The following is a 20,785-nucleotide window of genomic DNA, read 5'->3' as shown; positions in this document are numbered from 1 at the left end:
CTTGAACTTTTATTTTATTTTATTTTTACTGACACCTGCTGGCGTGGATGTTTTTAACTCTGTCATCGCCAGTGTTTTTTTTTAAAGAAGTTGTTTTTATTCTAGCTTAATGCATTTTTTTTCAACACTTGAATGTGTGTTTAATTTTAAGCAAAAAGCAGATGAAATCACTTTTTTGTCAAAGACTACATCTGGATCAGATTCAGAACGATGACCAAAACACAGATGAGTAGATCGAGTCCATCAACACCCTAAAGCTTCACAGTCCTGTAGCTCGTCCCGGGTCGACATTTCATTCAGCAACATTAGGCAGTTTTGATTTATATGCTGTTTAACGTTGATGATCGCTTGTTCCTGTTTCTTCTTCTCCTGTGTTTTGATCTGGAGATTCGGTTCTCTTTTAGAAGATGTGTAATAGCGCCCCCTATCGTATAACAGTGACATTTCTGTCAATGGCGGGGAAAGAGTTATGAATTATGTGGGTTCAACTATAAAACTGACGTTTGTCGTCACATAGATGGTAGAGTAATAACTTCTGCTAAATAAACGGTTTGAGATCGAAATAATTTTAGATTATTGCTGTAAATAACAAAAAATGTTTGTTCTTGTTTTGCAGGTATCTGATTTAATCTTATATCATACACTTGGGTTCACGTATACACATGCACACCTTCAAAAATGGTGCTTTCCTTCTCCTGACAAAGTAAAAAGACACTGAATTAAATTTGAATCTATGGAATGAAAGCTATAGATTGAATTGCATGTCAGCTTATTTTGCTCAAGAAAACGTACTCGGTTACTAACGTAACCTCGGTTCTCTCTAGGAGAGGGAACGAGTACTGCGTCGAAAGAACGCTACGGGAAAGATATTTCTTTGTCGAGATTGAAGCCAAAAATTAATCCTTAATTTTGTAATATTGTAAAACGCTTTTCTGAAGCATACAACCTAGGCGGAGCAATACAGCTCACCCATTGGCTGCTCTGCCAGAAAAGCACAGCCTATGCGAGGCCAGGACGCTGACCAATGAGGACGCTTCGCGCCCTTCTGCGTCACCTCCCGCCCAAACAGGCGTGGCCTAGGCCTATAAATACGAGCATAGCTGTCTAACACGCCGATTTTCGTCAATGAAGCGACGCAGCGTGGACACGCACGGCATGAGACGCAGTACTCGTTCCCTCTCCTAGAGAGAACCGAGGTTACGTTAGTAACCGAGTACGTTCTCTTACGTAGAGTTCTCTCGTACTGCGTCGAAAGAACGCTACGGGAACCCCATGCAAACCGCCGTGCGTGTTCTTGGATCGACACAGACACCTAAGGGCGTGCGCGCCCTGGTATACAAGCGCCTACCCCAAGAAGTATAAGGAGAGCGGCTAAAATAGCATCATCCCTTATAGTAGTGCCTCTCAAGGCATAATAGCATATATATGTAAATATAGATATATATGAGGGGTAATAGCATGCTCATGGGACACATTGTCAGTGAGTGATGCTTAAAACATTGAAGTGACCTGGGCCGCAGCGCGGGGCAGGAGCACTTATACATATTAGACATTGAAGTGACCTGGGCCGCAGCGCGGGGCAGGAGCACTTGTACATATTACCATTGAAGTGACCTGGGCCGCAGTGCGGGGCAGGAACACTTATACATAGTCTTCTAGACCGAGAGCAGTTTAGCCTGCAACGCAGGAACCTCTAGGTTATAGAACCTAATAAATGTAGACGGGGAGGCCCAGCCTGCCGCCATACAGATATCTTGTAACGAGATTCCGCTATACCAAGCCCATGAGGAGGCCATGCCTCTCGTGGAATGTGCTCTGATGCCCAAAGGGCATTCCAAGCCTCCAGATGCGTAGGCTAGCGCAATGGCGTCCACTACCCATCGAGACAGACTCTGTTTCGTTGCGGCTCGTCCCTTGGAGCGCCCGCTGAACGAAACGAAGAGCTGCTCCGTCTGTCGAAAAACAGCGGAGCGGGACACGTAAGCTCTTAATGCCCTGACCGGGCAAAGGGAGCTATTTCCGTCCTCTGAGGCCGGCAGGGCCGACAGGGAGATGACCTGAGCCCTGAACGGTGTGTTGAGGGACTTAGGCACGTACCCATGCTTCGGTTTCAACACGACTATAGAGTCGTTTGGACCGAACTCCATACAAGAAGCTCTCACTGAGAGCGCTTGCAAGTCTCCCACACGCTTCACTGAAGCGAGAGCCAAAAGAAACACGGTCTTGAAAGACAGGTGTTTCATGTCAACTGAGTGAATAGGCTCGAAAGGGGCCCCTTTCATAGCGTTCAACACTGTAGAAAGGTCCCAAACGGGGACTGAAGGAGGCCTTGGAGGGTTTAACCTCCTGGCGCCTCTCAGGAAGCGGACCACCAGGTCGTTCCTGCCTAGTGAACGGCCAAGCGTTGGATTAACGAACGCTGATATGGCAGCCACATAGACTTTGAGCGTGGATGGGGTTCTTCCCTTATCCAATAGCTCTTGCAAGAAGGAGAGAATCTCCGGTTCTCCACACTGAAGTGGTGACAGACCTTGATCTGAACACCATCCAGAGAACACCGACCATTTGGAAGCGTAGAGCCGTCTAGTAGACGGAGCCCTAGCTTGTTCGATCGTGTCTAACACTCCTCTTGGGAGGTTAGCGGGTACCCGTTTATGGCCCATACGTGTAGGGACCAAAGCTCGGGGTGAGGATGCAAAATCGAGCCCTTGGCCTGTGAGAGGAGGTCTCTCCTCACTGGTATCGGCCACGGGGCAGTACTTTTCAGTTGCATCAAAGCTGGGAACCAGGTCTGATTCGTCCAGAATGGAGCAACTAGCAGTACTGAGCATCCGCTCTCCCTGATACGCTCCAGCACTTGAGGCAGGAGTGAGACAGGAGGAAAAGCATAGAGCGGGCGGCGGGGCCAGACTCTGGCCAGCGCGTTCGTGCTCTTCGAAAAGAATTCTGGGCAATGAGCGTTTTCCTGGTTTGCAAACAGGTCTATTTCCGCTCTGCCGAACGTTTTCCACAGCAGACGCACTGTCTGTGTGTGTAGGGACCACTCTCCAGTGGGAACGTTGTTCCGTGAGAGTCTGTCCGGGCCTACGTTCAAGTGGCCTGGCACGTGCATTGCTCTTAACGAGCGCAGGTTGTGCTGGGCCCACACCAGTATGCGTTCCGCTAACCTGAATAGGTTCCGGGATCTCACGCCACCCTGGCGGTTTATGTAGGCTACTACCGACATGTTGTCCGAGCGGACCAGGACGTGGTGTCCTTTTATCCGGGGACAGAAGCGCCTCAGCGCAAAGTCCACTGCCATCATTTCCAGGCAGTTTATGTGCGGTAGTTTGGCTCGCTCTGACCACTGGCCAAAGAGCGGACTGCCGTCGAGCAGTGCTCCCCAGCCTGAGGTGGACGCGTCCGTGGACACCACCTTCAGGCTCGAGGAAGTCCCCAGGCTTACACCTGACCGGTACCAGTCTGACGCTCTCCATGGTGTCAGGGCTGAAATGCATTCCTGAGTGACCTTGAGGCGATAGCGACCGTGTAGCCATGCTCGGCGCGGTACGCGCGCTCTCAACCAGAACTGTAGTGGGCGCATGCGCAGCAGGCCCAACTGCAGCACTGTTGAGGCTGAGGCCATGAGGCCCAGCATTTTCTGAAATCTCCTGAGTGGCACTATGTGGCCGCTGAGGAAGGATTTCGCCATTTGCAGGGTATTTCGCCTGCGCTGTGATGACAGCTGTGCTGTCATAGACAGTGAGTTCAGATCCAGTCCTAAAAAGGAGATCCTTTGACTGGGAAACAGTGAACTTTTCTCCCAATTGACCCTCAGACCTAAGCACTCGAGGTGATCGAGTATTAGTGTCTTGTGGTGAGCGAGTTCTGACGGCGATTGAGCCAGAATTAGCCAATCGTCCAAATAGTTCAGAATTCGAACGCCTCGGAGTCTCAGGGGTGCCAGCGCCGCGTCCATGCACACTGTAAATGTACGAGGTGCTAGGGATAGGCCGAATGGCAGGACTGTGTACTGATATGCCCGGCCCTCGAAGGCGAATCTCAAAAATCGCCTGTGACGTGACGCAATTTGTATGTGAAAATACGCGTCTTTCAGATCTATTGCCATAAACCAGTCTTCTCGGCGAATTTGCGCGAGGATACCTCTGGTCGTGAGCATTCTGAACTTCCGCTTTGCAAGCGTTTTGTTCAGACGCCTTAGATCTAAAATGGGTCTGAGACCCCCGTCTTTCTTCGGTACCAGGAAATATCTGCTGTACAGGCCCCCTTCGCTCTGAGCTTGAGATAAAGGCTCTATGGCCCCTTTGCTCAATAGCTTCGCTATTTCGGCTCGAAGTAGATGTGCTACTTCTGTTTTTACCGTGGTTTCGACTTTTCCCGTGAAACGGGGAGGGCGTCGATAAAACTGTAGCGAATAGCCTCTTTTTATAGTCTCTAGCACCCATTCTGAAACCCCGGGTAGTCCTTCCCATGCATCTGCACGTGTGACTAGGGGTTGAATGTAATCTGGGCTCTGGTCGCGAAATGGCGGCGACACGAGAGCAACCATGTGCTGTGACATGGACGCCGTGGCGTCTGAGGCGGGGGACATGTTTAACACAGTATGCGTCCCGCGCGCGCTCGACTCTCTGAGTTGAGAGAGAGCACGCGGGGCGAGCCCTACGGGGCTCGTTATGTTTGTGAATAAACGTGGGCGCTTGGTGGCGGGCACATTTATAACACCGGGGACACTGTGTTTGTGTACTGACTGACCGTTCGTTAGTTTCGTTTTTACAGAAACCGCGGAACGTGCAGTGTGTAGTGGTTGTGGGCACTGGACAGTGGGCACGCTCACTACACGTAAAGCACAATCGGTGTGAGCCGATTTTATGTGTGCAAACCCTGTGTTGAACGGGGCTGTGCTTGTGTGAATGAATGGGCACTGGGTGGGCATTGCAGTTACACACATTACACCATCGGCCTTGGCCGGAACACCAGAAATTAAACTCTTTTTTAGATTTATCTGGGTCGCCGTGAAAACGGCGTTTGTGTGCAGGCAAACGGGCTTTACGGCCGGTTTGTTGGCTGCTGAGTACACTGGTACAAACACGGAACTTAGGGCTGTACAAGCGGGAATCTTTGGTGGAAGTCCGGCCGCAGCGGGACCCGAACACCGTCTTTTTCCTAGCAGGGCTAGGATGGCGCCGAGGCCTCGGGCTTGATTGAGATCTTGGGCCGAGGACCACGCGGTGGCGGGCGGCGTCCGGCGGAGCGAGACCGTGGTCTCTCTCGGGCCTGTTGTTGCTGGGCCGGCGCGGCGGGCGCGGGGCGCTGCTGAGTTCGGGCAGGCGGCTGTTTAGGGCGGCCTGTTGCGGAACTGGAGCGCTTTGGCAGGAAATGTCTCATGGCCTGCGAAGTTTTCTGTACCTCGGCGAATCGGTCCGCGAAGTCCTTCACGGAGGATCCGAAGAGGCCAGCCGGTGAAATGGGGGCGTCGAGAAACGCAGAGCGCTCGGATTCCGCCATTTCAGAGAGAGTCAGCCATAAATGTCTCTCAGAAACAGTAGCTGTGGCCATAATCCTGCCGATGGCGTGTGCGGCGGACTTTGTAGCGCGAAGAGCTAGGTCTGTGGCGCTACGCAGGTCCGGAACACTGATCGCGCCCGGGCCTTCCTCGTCTAGCTTGCAGAGGAGGTTGGCCTGGTGGATTTGAAGCACCGCCATGGTGTGCAGCGCCGATGCAGCTTGTCCGGCGGCGGAATACACGCGACCGTTCAGAGCTGAAGACGTGCGGCAAGCTTTGGATGGTAGGACTCCCTTAGCCCGCCGTCCCGCAGAGGGTGGGCAAAGGTGAGTCGCTACCGCCTCCTCGACCGGAGGGAGAGCGTGGTAGCCTCTGTCTCGAGCACCGTCCACTACGGAGAATGCTGGCGAGGCAGAAGTACGTACTCTGGCTGAAAATGGCGCCTTCCATGATTTCGCTACCTCTTCGTGAAGCTCAGGAAGAAACGGTGCGTGTCTGGAGGGGGGCGCAGCGCGGTCTCCAGAGAGGAAGCGTCCATCCAGCCGGTTGAGTGCAGGTTGTTCGGGCGTCGACCAATCGAGGCCGAGGCTCGACACGGCCTGTGTGAGCAGACGCATCAGTTCCGCCTCGATGCTGATCTTCCCTCCTCTGCGCTCTCGAACAGCGGGGGAGGGGAGGTCCACAGAGCTCGCCCAACCCTCGCTCTCCGAAGCGAGAAGCGAACAGCAATCATCATCTCCCTCTGATACAGCTTGCTGGTCGTCATCCATAACGGACAAAGCGGCGTGCTGCGGCTGTTGTCCGTCGGTGAGCGACTCGAGCGAGACGTTGAGAGGAGCTAGCGGCGGCGGCGGCGAGCTCCTCGTGGAGGGAGGTTCCGGGACCCGCTGAGCACGGCGCTTTTTACGGCGCGCCGCTACAGGGGGCGGTTGAGCAGCTTCGGCGAAAGATGCAAGGCGAGTCCGCAGAGTCGCGATTGGCATCATGTCGCAGTGATGGCAGCCGCCATCACCGAGAGCGATAGCTGCATGTTCCTCGCCCAAGCAGGAAACACATAACTCGTGGTGGTCCCCGTCGATGAGCGCAGCTCGGCAGGAGCCGCAGGAAAAGCGAGACATCTTTATAAAGACGCTCGTGCTCTTTTGTGAGGAAAAAGCGTGTGACGCGGTAGGCGAACACACACACAAAACACACACAAAACTGAAAGGATATATCCACGCCGGAGAAGCGCAGCAGGGAACGGCGGCTGAAGGCGGCGAAGACCAGCGGCTTCAGGTAAGGGCTCGTCCTGCTGAGGTGCTTGTATCCAGACGGCTGTGGTGGCTCGAATCAATCCAGCGATGCGTGCAGCTTCGTTGAATTTAAGAAAATCGGCGTGTTAGACAGCTATGCTCGTATTTATAGGCCTAGGCCACGCCTGTTTGGGCGGGAGGTGACGCAGAAGGGCGCGAAGCGTCCTCATTGGTCAGCGTCCTGGCCTCGCATAGGCTGTGCTTTTCTGGCAGAGCAGCCAATGGGTGAGCTGTATTGCTCCGCCTAGGTTGTATGCTTCAGAAAAGCGTTTTACAATATTACAAAATTAAGGATTAATTTTTGGCTTCAATCTCGACAAAGAAATATCTTTCCCGTAGCGTTCTTTCGACGCAGTACGAGAGAACTCTACGTAAGAGAACTTATATGTTCACGATTATATCTTTGCGATGCTGCTTAAGGCTCCGATATTTCAAGCAAAACCAAAGAACGAACTTGTGTGACATAATTTAGAACAAAATCAGACCAAATCGAAATTAGTTTGGTGTACGTTTCAGGAGTTTGAAACCATAGATATACATAACTGTCTGTTTATAACATAATAACTGTCTAACGTCATCACCGGCGGCCATCTTGTCACAGGCAAGCTTTCTGGCGAGCTCTGTGGTTCCTGATGTAAGGTGAGTGATCGGCACGAACACAACTACTCTTATCTCGCTGAAATCTTGACGGATTTACAAACGTACATGTACATGTTAAAATATATAATATTATAATTATTCATAAGTACGCAGTGTCATAACTACATCTATGATGTTTATAACAAACCAACCCGTTTGAAAATCGGTAGAAAATTGAGCAAGTTACGGTTATTTAAAAAGCACATGCACCATTAAAACACAATGTTACGAGTGAGCGAGCTGACTGTGACAAGATGGCCGCCAGGTGCGGACGTCGACCTCCATTGGCCAGCAGCGCGGACGAGACATCTAGCCTTTATTATATGATATCTATGTTTGAAACGGCAAGTAAACACTAGTTGAAATACTATTGGTCCGTGACCATGGCGTAATAGAGCGGCGTTGGGCTGACAGTAAACCGCTATGTTTTCGGGAAACAGCGAATCGTTGGACTATGATGGTAATGATGCAACTTGCGACCATATAGTTGGCTAACTATGCTTTTGGGAAGCACACCCCTGATCATCTTGGTGACCACCATAATTGTAGTCTTCATCTCATCTTTAGGGGTAAAATAAGTGCAAAGGTTACTTTTAAATGCAAACAAAGGGGCAGATTGGACAGGTGATAGAGAGACAGTCAGACAGGGGGTTTCCCTCAGGCACACACACACACACACACACACACACACACACACACACACACACACACACACACACTGTTCTTGATGGTGACACACAAACCAAAGGAAGTGAACTACAACCACAAACCACAGGACATATTTCTTACCTTGGATAATTTGTGCAGTACTGTGTGTATATGTGGAAGTCTTCACTCTGAAAAACAAGACGGAAATCAGGGTTAGTTACTCAAAGGAAGACATGGGGGTCAGCCAAGGAAAACGACTCCGCATATTAAATAATACCTTGATGGAAAACAATGCAGTAAGGGTTGTGTGCCGTTAAAGGGACAAATGGACTTCATTTTAAATACTTTAAAGGGTTAGTTCACCCTAACATAAATATTCTGTCATCATTTACTCACCAGCATGTACTTAAGTTGGGCAAAATGCAATTGCATTGAATACAAATTTAAACTATAATACATTTTCATTTAGTTGCAATTAAGTGTCCCAAATCATTACATTACGTTCGTACTTAAGTATGCCTATTCTTTTAAAGTATTTTAAATCATTTTGGTTGTGTGTGTGTGTGTGTGTGTGTGTGTGTGTGTGTGTGTGTGTGTGTGTGTGTGTGTGTGTGTGCACATAAGCTTCCTTGCTCTGAAAGGTCACATCAGGATGGTGCGTTACACCACAAGGTTTACAGTGCGCGCACACACACACACACACACACACACACACACACACACACACACACACACACACACACACACACACACACACACACACACACACACACACACACACACACACACACACACACACACACACACACACACACACAGCGGTCGCGGTGACTGTAATAAGAGTCCTGATGTTATGTTTACAGTAATGCTAGATGTGAGCGCGCTCTGATTAAATCTCTCGCTTCTCCTCCTTCATCTGGAGTCTTTTGCTCTCTCATTCTGCCTATATGAACATCAAAGAACTGGGAAAAGTACAGAGAGTCTGAGTATCAAAGAGCCGTTTATCCTCTTCCTCTAATATCCCGTCTCTCGCCGCCCCCGCCAGCTTTCACATCTGCCCTCTCTCTCTCCGCACACGCACACACACACACACACACACACACACACACACGCTTTATTAGTGAATGTGTCCTTGCATAAATGCTGTGACCCAAACACACACACAAACACACTGAGTGGTTCTCCATGGGAAAATGTCTAAATGTTCTCCTGTTTTCTAACCAGATGTGTGTTTACTGTTTAATGCTAGTTGTCTTCAAGTCATACACATGTGCTATACAATATCAGTATTAAAGGGGTCATGACATGAGAAACCAAATTTGCCTAGATCTTTTGGTATATAAGAGGTCTTTGTACCATTAAAACGTCCTGCAAGTTTCATAGCTTAAGACGTCCTCCCCATTATAAACGAATCATTTATTTAATCAAGCTCTAAATACAGCTCGTTCTGGATCCATGGTAAGAAGTGACGTCACGGTACGAAGTGACGTACAGCGTTTGCATATGACCGCCTCCCGCACAAGACAACTACGCTTTAAGCGCAAGGCAGCTACGCTCATTTCGTATCATCGTCGCGCCCGCGCCTCACAAGTGTTCAGTCGACGGACAGCGAGTGGGTCTGTGTACAGGGAAAGTACGATGCCGCAGATGTGCTGTTCCTGGCTGTGGACAAACTACATCTTTGAATACGCTGCAGAAAGATCCAGTCGTCAGGGGAAAATGGATGCACTTTATTTTTTGCGGACGTCTCAGTCACGGCGGTGTTAGTTTAAGCGTTTGTTCTGTACATTTGAAGGATGACGGTTTTGAGCTTTGCCAGAAAACTGTTGCTCAAAGATAAGTCCGTGCCGACTTTTCTTGGCTCAACATCGACGACGCAAACTGTAAGTAATGTATTTAAAACTTTAAACTACTTTTTAAATACGCTGAAAGATCCAGTCGTCAGGGAAAAATGGATGCACTTTATTTTTTGCGGACGTCCCAGTCACGGCATTTAAGGATGACTGTTTTGAGGAAAAAATCCCAATATGATGCTTGGGTTTGCCAGAAAACTGTTGCTCAAAGATAAGTCCGTGCCGAATATTCTGGGCTCAACAACGACGACGCAAACTTACTTTTTACCATGGCTAATATAAACACATTTGTATAAGAGAATCTTGAAAATATGTCGCCTTTCTAGTAGGCCTACATGTGATAGAAAATTAAAAATGTTGCCTTTATCAATGCTGCATCTTCAAATATGGCCTGTGCATGCATTTTTGTCCGTGCTACACCCTATCATTTCATTGGAATTAGTTAAATAATGTTAAACTGTTAGCAAATTAAGCTATAGGAAAATTATGTAACAATAATCCGTTTTCAAGTGTCTCGGGTTAATTTTTTTTTATTAATTCAAAATAGTTTCACTTTCCATGTGGACACGGGCTGATCCAGTCTTCGTTGTTGTGGTGATCGTTCATTTTCCTCTGATTCCGATTCCGGCTCAAACATAATAAGGTTTTATCATTGCAAGAGCCATCGCTTCGCATGCATCACCCGCTATTAAACAGTTGCGCTGAATCCGCACAGGTTCTGGCTGGGGGCGTTAATAATTGATGCATAGGCACTGACGTTTGCCAATCATAACAGTGGGCGTTAACACTGAACTCTTAAAGGGGAAACACCCCCAAAACAGACTGTTTGAATCAGAGGATGAGAAACAGGGAAAAGGTCATAAATCACTACATTTTAAAAGTTTTTTGTAAAAAAAACTATAGTAATACTATATTTGCACCTAAGGGAACATAATAATAAAATAAAAAAACCCATGTCATGACCCCTTTAATGGTCAACTTAGTTTCGTGTCAGAGCTGTTACTGTATCATGCATTTTGGTGTGTTTGGGCCACTTGCATTGACCATCAGCATCCAGGGCCAGAACAATATCTGTTGCTTTAGGGTTTTATATGCTTCTGTCTGAACTGCACACAGCAGGTGGAGGATCCTGAGTCAGCGTGTGTCCTTAACAGAGAGAGAGAGAGAGAGAGAGAGAGAGAGTGCTCTCAAGAAAGCTTTGATAGGAATCAGATGTAATAAAATCCCTCACTTTTACTGGAATCCTGAAGCTCCTTTGTGACATCAATACCACAGAGTAATGCCTTTAAACACACACACACACACACACACACACACACACACACACACACACACACACACACACACACACACACACACACACACACACACACACACACACACACACACACACACACACACACACACACACACACACACACACACACACACGCACGGTTCTGGGAATATTGGAGTATTGGTAAAGGACTGACCAATAAGCACAAGCCTGTCATGTTGATCAGCGATATTAACCCTTTCACGATAGGTCACTACAGTGGACAGCTTTTTAAAAAGCATTTTCTTGCATAGGTTCTTGCATATGTATGGGTTTTGATGGCATAGCTGCACATTAACCTCTACAGTGGACCCTGGTGCATCATCCTATACATTGCCACCAAGTGGCAAGACGTTGTATGTAGATGTTTTCCCCTCTGAACCAAGATAGGCCAAAGTCCAGCCAGATATGCCAAGTTGCTCTGGAATATCCATCCATTCTAATTTAAATTGGAAGCAAATTCTGATTAATCCTCTGTCCACTAAATTGGACATCATGCATGCTTTCGCCGTAAGTCGACTTGTGTACGGCAGTCTGCCCGGAAGCTCGTTATTTTAGTCGATAACATTTTGAATACACAAACACATCGCTTCGCTTCAGAAGGCCTTAATTAACCCCCGTTGATCTGTGTGGAGCACTTTGATGGACTTCCAAAGACAGACAGCCATTCACGCCCATTATCAAGCTTGGAAGAGCCAGGACATTTTTAATATGAATGAATGAATGAGGCATTTATAGTGCTTTCATATGTATTACACCCAAAGTGCTTTAAAATCATATCAGGGAATCTCTCCTCAACCACCACCAGTGGCGAATACAATCGGAATATAACTCAGATTGTGTTCGTCTGAAAGAAGAAAGTCATATACACCTAGGATGGCTTCAGGGTGAGTAAATCATGGGCTTATTTTTATTTTTGGGTGAACTATCCCTTAAACATAAAAAAAGTAATGTGATTACGCAATGTATGTGACTTGTAATTCATTACTTTACTTTACTTTACTAAAAATAATCTGATTACGTAATGCCTGTTACTTGTAATTGACTATGTTTATTACAGTATATCTTCAGTTTAAACCATAAACGCATACCTGCCACTCAAGTGGACATCTGAAAATGCCTTTAAAAAAATGTGTAAAAAAAATGACATTTAATTTATTTATTTGTATTAAAATTTAATTTACATTTTATTTATTTATTTGTTTATTTGATTGTTTTTTTGTTAGTTAGTCCTATTAAAGCTTTCTTGAGAGCACTGTCTCTCTCTCTCTCTAATATGCACAGATTTAGGTCCTTTTATGAACTCAGAGCAATATTATTAATTGGCGTTGTTCAAAAATATAATATTTTGATGTTCTGATTTCAAGTTTGTCAGCAAAACACACACTTAACTAATAACCAGTTGCAAACACTGACCACAAAGAGTGAGTGAAAGCCTGTGTCAGCGTATGCAACGAGAGCCGGGCTGAGAAAGGAAACGGTGTGTGTCAATCAAAGCACCAATCAGTGTATCTCTCTGTTGTTTCTCACACAGTGCTGCATGAACATAAGCCCTTATAACCAGTGCAAGCGGACCAGTTTGACACTCGCGGCTGGTCTGGGTGTGTGGGTTTTAGGCTTTATATGAGTTCTCGTAAGCCTCAGTCATTTGCACTGTGTAAATTGTCAGCCCCCTGCTAACGCCACATTAGCACAACAATAACCCGAACAAAACAAAGCAATTATCACACAAAACCACAGGAAAGAAAACCACAGAAACCAGTTGCATTCCAGCAGCTGTTAATTAGAGCTATAAAACAGCTAAAACACACTCAAGTGTGTGTTATTGTGCCAGTCAATAGAGACGCTTGAGAAACACGTGATCGAGTTGATGATTGTTAATCTGTGTGACGGTTCTGAGCATGATAGTGTGAGCATTCATTTGCGTTTCATGAACGAAAAAAAGTGTGTATTAACCCGAGTGTGACATTTGAGTGATCTAACCTTTTAGGTTTGTCTGTGTGAAGAAAAGATAAGAGCTTTACCTTGGCTACGAAACACTTTGCAATGGCAACTGGGTTGGCGTTACACTTCTCCAGGTCATGAAGCAGATCACTAAAACACACACACACATTGGTTATATATCATTACTCACATCCACGTAGCCAGACTGAGCCGTTATGAAACTAACTATTCAAAATCTCTTCCAGTAATGCTCTGCATTGTAGGCCATGAGCTGTGAAGGAAAGACCCACTTCCGTGAATTGAACAGCATCGTGAATGCATGTGTGGTCACTTCTGCATTGCAGACATATGAAGTAACACTCTGTGAGTGTGTGTGGGCTGAATTTGGAGAGTCTGGATAAATGTGCAGGTGTGTGTGTGTGTGGTCCGAAGTGAGAGGAACCGAGGGAAGAGATGGTAGTCTTAAACAGAAGATCTTCCCTCCACAGGCCATAAAGGACACTTTCTCTGAGTGTGGCACAAAGGCACTGAACACACTCCTAAAATAAGCCATGTTGTTCATTTCTCTAAAATGGTGTTTAACCTTCAATGGAATCAATGAGATGTTTAACCTTCGTCAACCTCAAAATTTCATTAATATGAAGTTACCAACTTAACTTAAGGTTACCAAATGAGGGATATTGTCTACATACACATCTAATAATCTAAAACTAGTAGTTCTACCAATACACATTAAATAAACGTCAGAATAAAACAGACCAAATTAACATTACATAAAATAAAAAAACTACACGGTTTGAAAGTAACGGGTTGCAAATGTATCTTAATCTATCACTCACTAGATATTCGCTGTTTTGGGATTAAATGTTGACTTCTAGCTTCTGATAAACTTAAATGTTCCATGAAATTCACAAAATAAAAACTATAAAAATAGCGCTTAATGAATGTGTTCAAAACGACAATGTAAAAAATAATTTGCTGAATAGTATGTGGTAACAGGACTGTGCATATCTAAATATTTTTGTAAGAGTGAATTAATCGAATAGCAAATTATTAAATTATTATTTTCATTCAAATTGTGACACGGTTGTATGATTTTAATGGTTGGAAATGATAAGAAGACCAAAAACCACCATATTAAGGTGGCATGGTAGTTTAAATGTATGGACAGAATAGTTTACCTAAAAAAATAAAGCCTAATAGTTAATGGGAAGTGGCAAACCCCATTCCACTTCTCCAAACAGATGCTTTTGTCACTGAATGCAGATGTGTCCGTGTACCTGTTAAAACGGTAGATGTCTCGGATATTTCCAAATAAAGAGTTCCTCTCTTCGTCTCCCAGCAGCAGAAGAGACTGGTTGCTGATGCAGTCCAGGTAATCCTGTGGAGAAACAGATGAAAGGAGGATGAGTAATCTCATCAGTGGTCATGTGAGACGGGCATCAAACAGGGTCCTGCCCCCCCCACTGGCTTTGAGCTCTCCAGGCCGTATTTGGACAGACCGGCTTCATCTCTCACATCTGACATTAACATTTGCACATCAGTAGATTAGCTATGTCCGCGAGTTATGTAAAGTGCTTAGGGAGCGACACTTTGATGCACATATAAGCATCAAAGCATGGCATTTGCCATATCCATTATGCAAATTATACAATGGCCGGGACAGTCAACTTTTGAATGATCTGTGGAATCTTCTTAGGGAAATGTATCTTAAAGTTTTCTCTGATATGCTTCTGACACATTACGTACATGAAGAGATAAATAATGAGTTTGTTTTTGTCTATGTAGCCTATAGTGATATTTATGCTAAAGGAAAAAGCACTCAAACAATCTGCTGTTGCTTTAGTTTCTTCTTCAATGAATGCAGCTTCATAAGCATGTTCATCGTCAGGTGAAAATATAGGGTGCTTTCACATTTGTAGTTCGGTTCATTTGGTCCAGACCAAGGGCGAAAAATTATACTTGGTAGCATTTTCAGGCGTTTTGGATCCTTTTCACACCACACTGATTGGTCTTGTCCGAATCAGTTGATGAAACGAACCAAAATGCAGTCATGTGACAACATCCACATCACTCGTTGGCCAGATGTGTCTTGAACGTATTTTTATAACTGCACTTCGATTGGTCAGAATTAACGTGCGGGAAAATTCCAACAGAACTGCCGGAAGTAAACAACGAGTAGGAAAATCCGGCAGACAACAGCCGCTTTTTACTATGGAGAGACGACTGCGTGACTGATTGTATCCCTGGTCATAGTTTATTATATAGTTCTACACCACTTTTGGCAAACAATAACTTTTGAAAATGAAACGAATCCATCCATCCATCCATCCATCCATCCATCCATCCATCCATCCATCCATCCATCCATCCATCCATCCATCCATCCCTCCATCCATCCCTCCATCCATCCATCCATCCATCCATCCATCCATCCATCCATCCATCCATCCATCCCTCCATCCATCCATCCCTCCATCCATCCATCCATCCATCCATCCATCCATCCATCCATCCATCCCTCCCTCCCTCCATCCATCCATCCATCCCTCCATCCATCCATCACTCCATCACTCCATCCATCCATCCATCCATCCATCCATCCATCCATCCATCCATCCATCCATCCATCCATCCATCCATCCATCCCTCCCTCCCTCCCTCCCTCCCTCCATCCATCCATCCATCCATCCATCCCTCCCTCCCTCCCTCCCTCCCTCCCTCCCTCCCTCCATCCATCCATCCATCCATCCATCCATCCATCCATCCATCCATCCATCCTTCCATCCATCCATCCATCCATCCATCCATCCATCCATCCATCCATCCATCCATCCATCCATCCATCCCCTCTTCCGCTTATCCGGGTCGCGGGGGCAGCAGTCTAAGCAGAGATGCCCAGACTTCCCTCTCCCTAGCCACTTCCTCTAGTTCTTCCGGGTGGACACCGAGGCGTTCCCAGGCCAGCCGGGAGACATAGTCTCTCCAGCGTGTCCTAGATCTTCCCCGGGGTCTCCTCTCGGTGGGACGGGCCCGGAACACCTTCCCGGGAAGGCGTCCAGGAGGCATCCGGAGCCGATGCCCGAGCAACCTCAGCTGACCCCTCTCGATGTGGAGGAGCAGCGGCTCTACTCTGAGCTCCTCCCGAGTGACCGAGCTCCTCACCCTATCTCTAAGGGATCGCCCAGCCACCCTGCGGAGAAAGCTCATTTCGGTCGCCTGTATCCGGGATCTTGACCCAAAGCTCATGACCATAGGTGAGAGTAGGAACGTAGATTGACCGGTAAATCGAGAGCTTCGCCTTGCGGCTCAGCTCTTTCTTCACCACGACAGACCGGTACATCGACCGCATTACTGCAGCAGCTGCACCGATCCGTCTGTCAATCTCCCGTTCCATCCTTCCCTCACTCGTGAACAAGACCCCAAGATACTTGAACTCCTCCACTTGAGGCAGGAACTCTCCACCAACCTGAAGTAGGCAAGCCACCTTTTTCCGACTGAAACGAGGATGCGGCTTGAAATAATAGGTTTTAATGCACTGCACGCGGCGAAGGCACATCGCAAGTCACTTCAGGAGGCGACGCGTGCATCAATGTTGCTAAACAGTGACATAATGCATTTGACTAAATTTGGTTTAGTCCAAAACTGTGCAGTTATTTGGCAGCTGGGTCTGTTCGAGGTCGGATCACGTTCTCAACACAAACGAACCGCTCCAGAGTTTGTTTGAAAGCGTACCGAGACCACCTCGTTTGGTCCGCTTTTGGTGCGCACCTCTAGTGCGATTGCTGCATTCACACTTGCCCAAACCAACCGCACCACGGGGACAACGAACTCTAGTGCGATTCAACACAACTAAACGAGGCAGGTGTGAAAGCACCCATACACTCTTATTAACTAATAACGTAACTCTTGTTGAAACTGAAAGGTTGTGTGTAAACTGTTGAAATGTATTTCCTTACACACATAGTGTTAGTTGACAGTTGCACTTGCTCTTTTGAGTCGGCTTGGTGTGTCATTGATGGGGAAACAAATCGTATGAACTACAGAAGCCCCCCAGTGAGCTCTCACACAAATATAAGCAAACAAAGCATGTCAGAATCTGTGTGTGTGCTGTGTCTTCTGCTCCACCCTACATGCGAATGTCTCTCTCTCTCTGGTTGACAGACGAGATAAGTGATTCTTTCACTCTGATACACATCTTTACCTGAACACCCCCAGGCAGAGTAAAATAATCATCCTGTGTCTGCTCTAAAACACACCCCGTGTCAACACCCCGCTCACACACAAACACAGACATAGAGGTTTGTGTCATTTTTAAAACTGAGAAATAATGTGATGCTATCAGGTTAAAAAAAAAAAAAATTATTACCAAATGTTTATTTCAGTTTTAGTAATTTTAGCACTTTAACTTATTTTATTTAAGAGTTGCCAAGGCTAACTTTTCATCTAATATTTATATTCTATTTCATTTATTTCATTTCAGCTTTATTTCAATTAAAGAAAACAATTCAATTTATTACTTGCCGTAACATTTGCATGCTATTTTAAACTTTGCGGTCAGATTAAGAGAATCATAGCGATAAAATATGCTGCACGTTAGTTTTAAAAATTGGTAAAACTATAGCTGAGGATCCGTGATTATAGGGGTCCATTGTGGTACTGCAGGGGTCCACCAATTTCCAATCACATATAGATCTCAAACTAATTTTAAGTGAAATTCAACCAAAGCTAGAATCCAGCTAAATGTTTCAGTGTCCCTCACTCATTAACATACACTGTAAAAAAAATGTAACCTCTCCAAGTCAAAATATTCTAGTGACTGGTCACATCTAAATTTTTAAATTGGCCCAAGAGAAATTCTGTAAAATAAATTGAATTAATTGTTGCAATAATCTGTTAACATTGGCTCAATGAGAAATAATATGTCTAATATGACTAATTGAAAAATTTTGATGTGATCAGTCACTAGAACATTTTGACTTGGGGATGTAATTCTTTTTTACAGTGTAAGTAAATTAAGATTACAACGTGAGGGGTTCCAGTGTGAAGAATATTATATTCCTATTTCTAAAAGCAAACATCATAAAATTACATAAAATATGTATTAATATGTATAGCAGTCTCATGTGTTAGCAGAACTGTTGCTTTGAAAGTTGTTTTCCTAACCTACTTTCCTCTACTTTATCTGTCCTCTCCATCCGTCCTGTCTGCTTTCCTTTATTCCATTCTGTCCTCAAACCATCTATCTTTCTCTCAGTGCCAGGGGGCCTGTGTGTGTGTGTGTGTGTGTGTGTGTGTGTGTGTGTGTGTGTGTGTGTGTGTGTGTGTGTGTGTGTGTGTGTGTGGAGGAGTAGGTGGGAAGGGGTTTGCAACCCCCTAAAACGCTCCAGCCTCACATTAACCGAGAAAGAGTGAGAAAATCAGGGCAAGGGTGAGAAGAAGAGTTTAGCATTCATCTCCTCGCTCTCTAGGTCAAATGACAGCCATGTGCACTTTAAATTTGACAGCTATATAAATCATACACAAAGAAACACACACACACACACACACACACACACACACACACACACACACACACACACACAAACAGCTCCAGTACTCATGCTTTATGGGGATTGGTAGCCTGCATGGTTAAGGACAAAGGTTCAAGGTTTGATCCCAAGTATATGAGAAACCCACACACTGGACAGTCACTACCATTATATCCTTGAGCAAGGTACTTACAAGGAATAGTTCACCCAAAACTAAATGTTATATCATCATTTACTCGCCACCCTGTCATAAAATAAATATGCATGACTTTCTTCCATCGAACACAAAAGGAAATATTACAGATGCTATCAAGCTCTAAAAAAAAACCCCTAAAAATGTGCTATAATTCAAAGAACTGAACTTTATCAAGATGTGTCGAACAAGGTCATGTTAGTGACACCAACCGGCATTTGTTATTGCGTATACTTACATATGCACAACACTGCAAGTTTGAAGAATGGCTTTAAACCTTTCCTTCTTGCAGCTTGACAGTATGAATAACCATCCGCTTGCAATGTATGGAAAGAGCAGTGTGAAAAAGCTTTAAAAGTTCTCAGATTGTGTTCCACAGGACAAAAAAAGTCTTACAATTTGGAAAAAAAACATTAATGGATAAACCTCATCAATGGAATTAATGACAAAAATGTTCATTCAATTGGTAACGAAGCAAGTGGATGTATTTATTATTGGGTCATTTAATCGATCCATTCAAAGCCACAAGTTCGTTCTCGAAACACCGCTGTGTGTTGCAGTTCCACTCTGGCTTTCACTATAACTATTATTTCATTGCAAAAATGGAGCAAACTATACTGCCAATACTATGTTTGCAATGTATGCACTTAATATTACCTTTTGGGTTTGTTGAGATGGCGTATACAATCAATTGCAATCTTGTTGAGATCTGGGAAACATTGCATCTTGCCTGTTAGCAATACATGCTCGGGTCTAATGTTATTTTAAGGTGGAGTAGAATTAAATTAATGGCCAAACAAAGCATGCAAAGAATCTGTTACCTCACGTACACCAGTGTGGGAACCACTGCTATATAGTAGGTGAAAAACAGTATGAGACAAGTACCTTGCTCAAGGATATAATGGTAGTGACTGTCCAGTGTGTGGGTTTCTCATATACTTGGGATCAAACCTTGAACCTTTGTCCTTAACCATGCAGGCTACCAATCCCCATAAAGCATGAGTACTGGAGCTGTTTGAGTTTATATTTGATCTAGATTTTTAGGCTCTATTGTTAGTGTTATCTGTATGCACCATGGGTCTGAGAGTAACGCATTTTCAATTTTCTGTATGTATGTACTGTACATGTGGAAGAACTGACAATAAAGCATACTTGACTACTTGACTTGACAAAAGAAGTATGTCCCTATTCATAGTATTTATAAACAAGTACCCATATAATGTACTACTTCCGGCGAGATTTTGAAGTGTGCACTTTACTATCCAATGAGGCCACAGGAGAGGATTTATGAATGGAAGTGAAGCGGTGCAACTGACGCTGGTAGATCACATAACAATGACAACGTGGGAAATGTAGTATGTCTAAATTTCACATCACATTGTACATACTACGGACATTCATACTATATACTGTAGAACATCATTTTTAAAGGCATACTATGCAGTTTCCGTTTTTTTTTTTTGTCAAACAGCGACCCCTAGAGTCGCCGTGGAGTACTTGTATTTAACGTTACTGCCGTAAAAACTAGTGATGCACCGAAATGAAAATTCTGGGCCGAAACCGATACCGAAAATTTAGGATGCACTTGGCCGAAAACCGAAACTGAAATCGAAAATGGCTTCTTTTAAAAACTTTAAAGGATAATTCCGGTATTTAACACCTTGAGTCTATATTGTAGTTTGTTTTGGATGAACAAGAGTGGTGGACAACATTTTTTTGACAATGGTTCCTCTCTCGAGTTTTTGACTATAATAGAATTGGCCATGGACCCATTTAACATTGGAGTCAATGGCCATGTCCGAAAATGTCATTAAAACAGCCAATAATGTTCGTTTACAAAACTGTTAACCTCACCGAGTGGTTAGTG

At 45.2% G+C, this 20,785-nt stretch overlaps 2 protein-coding genes across 3 annotated transcripts in view; both read right to left on the bottom strand.

Moving 5' to 3' along the window:
* Positions 1 to 20,785, bottom strand: part of LOC306985677 (pleckstrin homology domain-containing family G member 1) — a 74,143-nt gene that overhangs the window by 16,111 nt on the left and 37,247 nt on the right. For both annotated transcript variants that reach the window (XM_079588206.1, XM_079588205.1), the window contains exons 3-5: positions 14,475 to 14,575; positions 13,275 to 13,344; positions 8,224 to 8,270 (exon numbers count right to left, since the gene is read on the bottom strand). In XM_079588206.1, coding sequence (XP_079444332.1) covers positions 8,224 to 8,270; positions 13,275 to 13,344; positions 14,475 to 14,575 — 218 coding nt within the window. The remainder of the gene's footprint in view (positions 1 to 8,223; positions 8,271 to 13,274; positions 13,345 to 14,474; positions 14,576 to 20,785) is intronic.
* On the bottom strand, positions 1,410 to 4,509 carry LOC306985681 (uncharacterized protein). Its single transcript, XM_079588217.1, has 2 exons — positions 1,563 to 4,509; positions 1,410 to 1,509 (listed from the first exon to the last, which is right to left on the bottom strand). Exon 1 carries the CDS (start codon positions 4,470 to 4,472, stop codon positions 1,656 to 1,658), a length of 2,817 nt encoding a protein of 938 aa, XP_079444343.1. The 5' UTR covers positions 4,473 to 4,509; the 3' UTR covers positions 1,410 to 1,509; positions 1,563 to 1,655.

The sequence above is a fragment of the Phoxinus phoxinus genome (assembly GCF_949152265.1).
Source record: "Phoxinus phoxinus genome assembly, chromosome: 18".
Lineage (NCBI taxonomy): Eukaryota > Metazoa > Chordata > Actinopteri > Cypriniformes > Leuciscidae > Phoxinus > Phoxinus phoxinus.
The sequence above is the reverse complement of the archived record's forward strand: the minus strand, read 5'-3'. Positions and strand labels throughout refer to the sequence as shown.

Coding starts and splice junctions, on each gene's coding strand:
- LOC306985681 (XM_079588217.1), bottom strand. CDS start 4,472: ATGGGAAGGACTACCCGGGGTTTCAGAATGGGTGCTAGAGACTATAAA.